At 39.3% G+C, this 2,560-nt stretch overlaps 1 protein-coding gene across 2 annotated transcripts in view; it reads left to right on the top strand.

Moving 5' to 3' along the window:
* Positions 1-1,339, top strand: part of FUT10 (fucosyltransferase 10) — a 57,661-nt gene extending 56,322 nt beyond the window's left edge. For both annotated transcript variants that reach the window (XM_011372079.2, XM_011372085.2), the window contains one exon: positions 801-1,339. In XM_011372079.2, coding sequence (XP_011370381.1) covers positions 801-1,025 — 225 coding nt within the window. In that variant the 3' untranslated portion in view covers positions 1,026-1,339. The remainder of the gene's footprint in view (positions 1-800) is intronic.
* Positions 1,340-2,560: the final 1,221 nt, after the last annotated feature.

Genomic DNA, 2,560 nt, shown 5'->3' with positions numbered 1-2,560 from the left:
AGTTAGGAGACCATGGAAATAAACCAAGATGGAGCTTGGACCAAGCTCATTTGGGTATAGGTCCATGTAAAAGCATTCAAAAGCTGGAAGGTCTCATGCACATGTCAGGTGTTATTGTTTTGTGCAAACATCTTTGTGCAGGGGACAGCTGAATGCAGTGGAAATGCATTAAAAACAAGGGATTAGATTATACATGTGGCAACATGAATACAATTAAAAACAATGTTTGATGAAAAAGTAACAAACAGAATGAGATATATGATATAATAATATATAAGTAAATGAAAAATAAGTGCCCAGAAAATGAAAATACACTTTCTAAAAAGACATTTAAATACAAAGAATCGTATTGAATGCACTAAAATGTTTGGAGAGGAGGATATGGCAGTGGGAATAAGGGAAAAGGAAATAAATAAATCACCAAACAAATAACAAGAAGGAGGAGAAAGCTTTAGAATCTGGAGAGAACTAGGTTCAATCGTAGGTATATTGTTTGCAACAATTAATGTAACACTTTGGAGTCTTAGTTTCTACCTTTGTAAAATATGTTTGCCATAAAAATTAAATGAGCTAATCTGTGGTAAGTGCCTAGCAAAGTATAATGCTCAGAACATTCTCAATAAATGTTAGATATTTTCTCTTTCAACTATTCAACAGTATAACTCTTGAGACTTTATGGAGCAAACATACTTGCTTTGGGGAAAGTGTGTGCTAGGTTCTGTTTTTGTGGGGCTGGAAGGTGGGCCTTGAGCTTCCTTAACATGTGTTTTTAATTCTTGTTTCTCCTTCTCTCAATGCAGGGCTTAACACCCAAAAGATGGAAGGCAGAAGTTACCCACCTGAGTTGCCCGGAGCCTACTGTGTTTGCTTTCTCACCTCTGGCTCAACATTGGAGCTCTTTGCGAGAGATGTGGATACCCAGTTTCGAACAATCCAAGAAAGAAGCCCAGGCACTAAGGTGGCTGGTGGATAGGAATCAAAACTTTTCAGCTCAAGAGTTTTGGGCCTTAGTATTCAAGGACTAACTTAAGAAAGTATCAGGATGATAAAGACTAGAGACTTTTGGAGGTTTATTTTCTAGGTTGCCTTAATATTTGAATATAATAGCTACTCTTTAGGATAAGAATTGCTGCAGTACTCATAATGAGCCCTATGAAATAACAGATATGAATGACCCTTAGGGGTCACCTCTATTTTTTTAATACTAAAAAGTAAATGTGGTCATTCCCCCTTATCTGTGGTTTCACTTTCCATGGTCTAAGTTACCTGAGGTCAACCGCGGTCTGAAAGTATTAAACAAAAAATCCAGAAATAAACAATTCGTAAGTTTTAAATTGCACGCTGTTCTGAGTAGCATGATGAAATCTCGCGAGTCCAGCTCCGTCCCGCCCAGGACGTGAATCATCCCTTCTTCCAGCGTCTCCACGCTGTAGACGCTCGCTGTCTTCCCACAAGTTAGTCGCATAGCAGCCATCTCAGTTGTCAGTTCGACTATCTCGGTTTCGCGGTTTCGAACACAGTTTTGTGTTCAAGTCACCCTTGTTTTATTTACTAATGGCCCCAAAGCACAAGAGTGGTGATTCTGGCACTTCACATTTGCCAAAGAGAATCCATAAAGTGCTTCCTTTAAGTGAAAAGGTGAACGTTCTCGACATGAGACATTTCATCATATCATATCTCAACAAGGTGAGTACAGTACAATAAGCTACTTTGAGAGAGAGACTACATTCACGTAACTTTTATTGCAGTGTATTGTTATAATTGTCCTATTTTCTTATCAGTTATTGTTAATCTCTTACGGTGCCTAATTTATAAATTAAACTTTAGCATAGGTGTGTATGTCCAGGAAAAAGCATATATCAAGGTTTCAGTACTCTCTTGTGATTTCGAGCATCCACTGGTGGTTTTGGAATGTACCACGATGGACTATTGTATTTCTCATGGACACTGGTCACCTTCAGTTTACACGACTGGACCCATGTACCTGCTGGACCCTGTACTCACCTAATATAGAGTTCTTTCCCCGCTGTAAGGGAGGCAGAGGGTGTAGCTGTGGATTCTTGATGCTCACCTCACTATTTGCAGTTTATTAGTGTTTGGCAAACCCAGTGTCCTGATGCTGAGCAGGAACATGAAATGTGTTAGAGCTTGAAAATGAGAGATTCCATCTGTTGGTTTCCAGGGATGTAAGTGAGTAAAAAAAGCTGTGTGAAGTTTATTCGCTATCTATTAAGTCAAAAGAACATAGGCCCAACTCTACCTTCTCCATACTCTTAGCCACTTCTTTAACCTTTCTTATTTTCATTTAGCCCTGCATACTGCCTCATTCCCCCTCCTACTCCCAAAATGGAATTCTTGTGAAGATGTGCCTCCTCCTTGTGTGTTTTGATCAGTGAGATGTTCCCAATTGTCCCTTGTACTGCTGAGCAGAATAATGATCGTATGATTTGGGCTGGACAGCCTGTATATTTTGATCAATGTAAGAGTGGAGTTCCCAAGGAACTCCAATTTTATTGAAGCTGATTTGTCTTTTCTTAGAATGATGCACAACCTGCAGTGG

Source organism: Pteropus vampyrus, unplaced genomic scaffold, assembly GCF_000151845.1.
Source record: "Pteropus vampyrus isolate Shadow unplaced genomic scaffold, Pvam_2.0 Scaffold8, whole genome shotgun sequence".
NCBI lineage: Eukaryota > Metazoa > Chordata > Mammalia > Chiroptera > Pteropodidae > Pteropus > Pteropus vampyrus.
The sequence above is the reverse complement of the archived record's forward strand: the minus strand, read 5'-3'. Positions and strand labels throughout refer to the sequence as shown.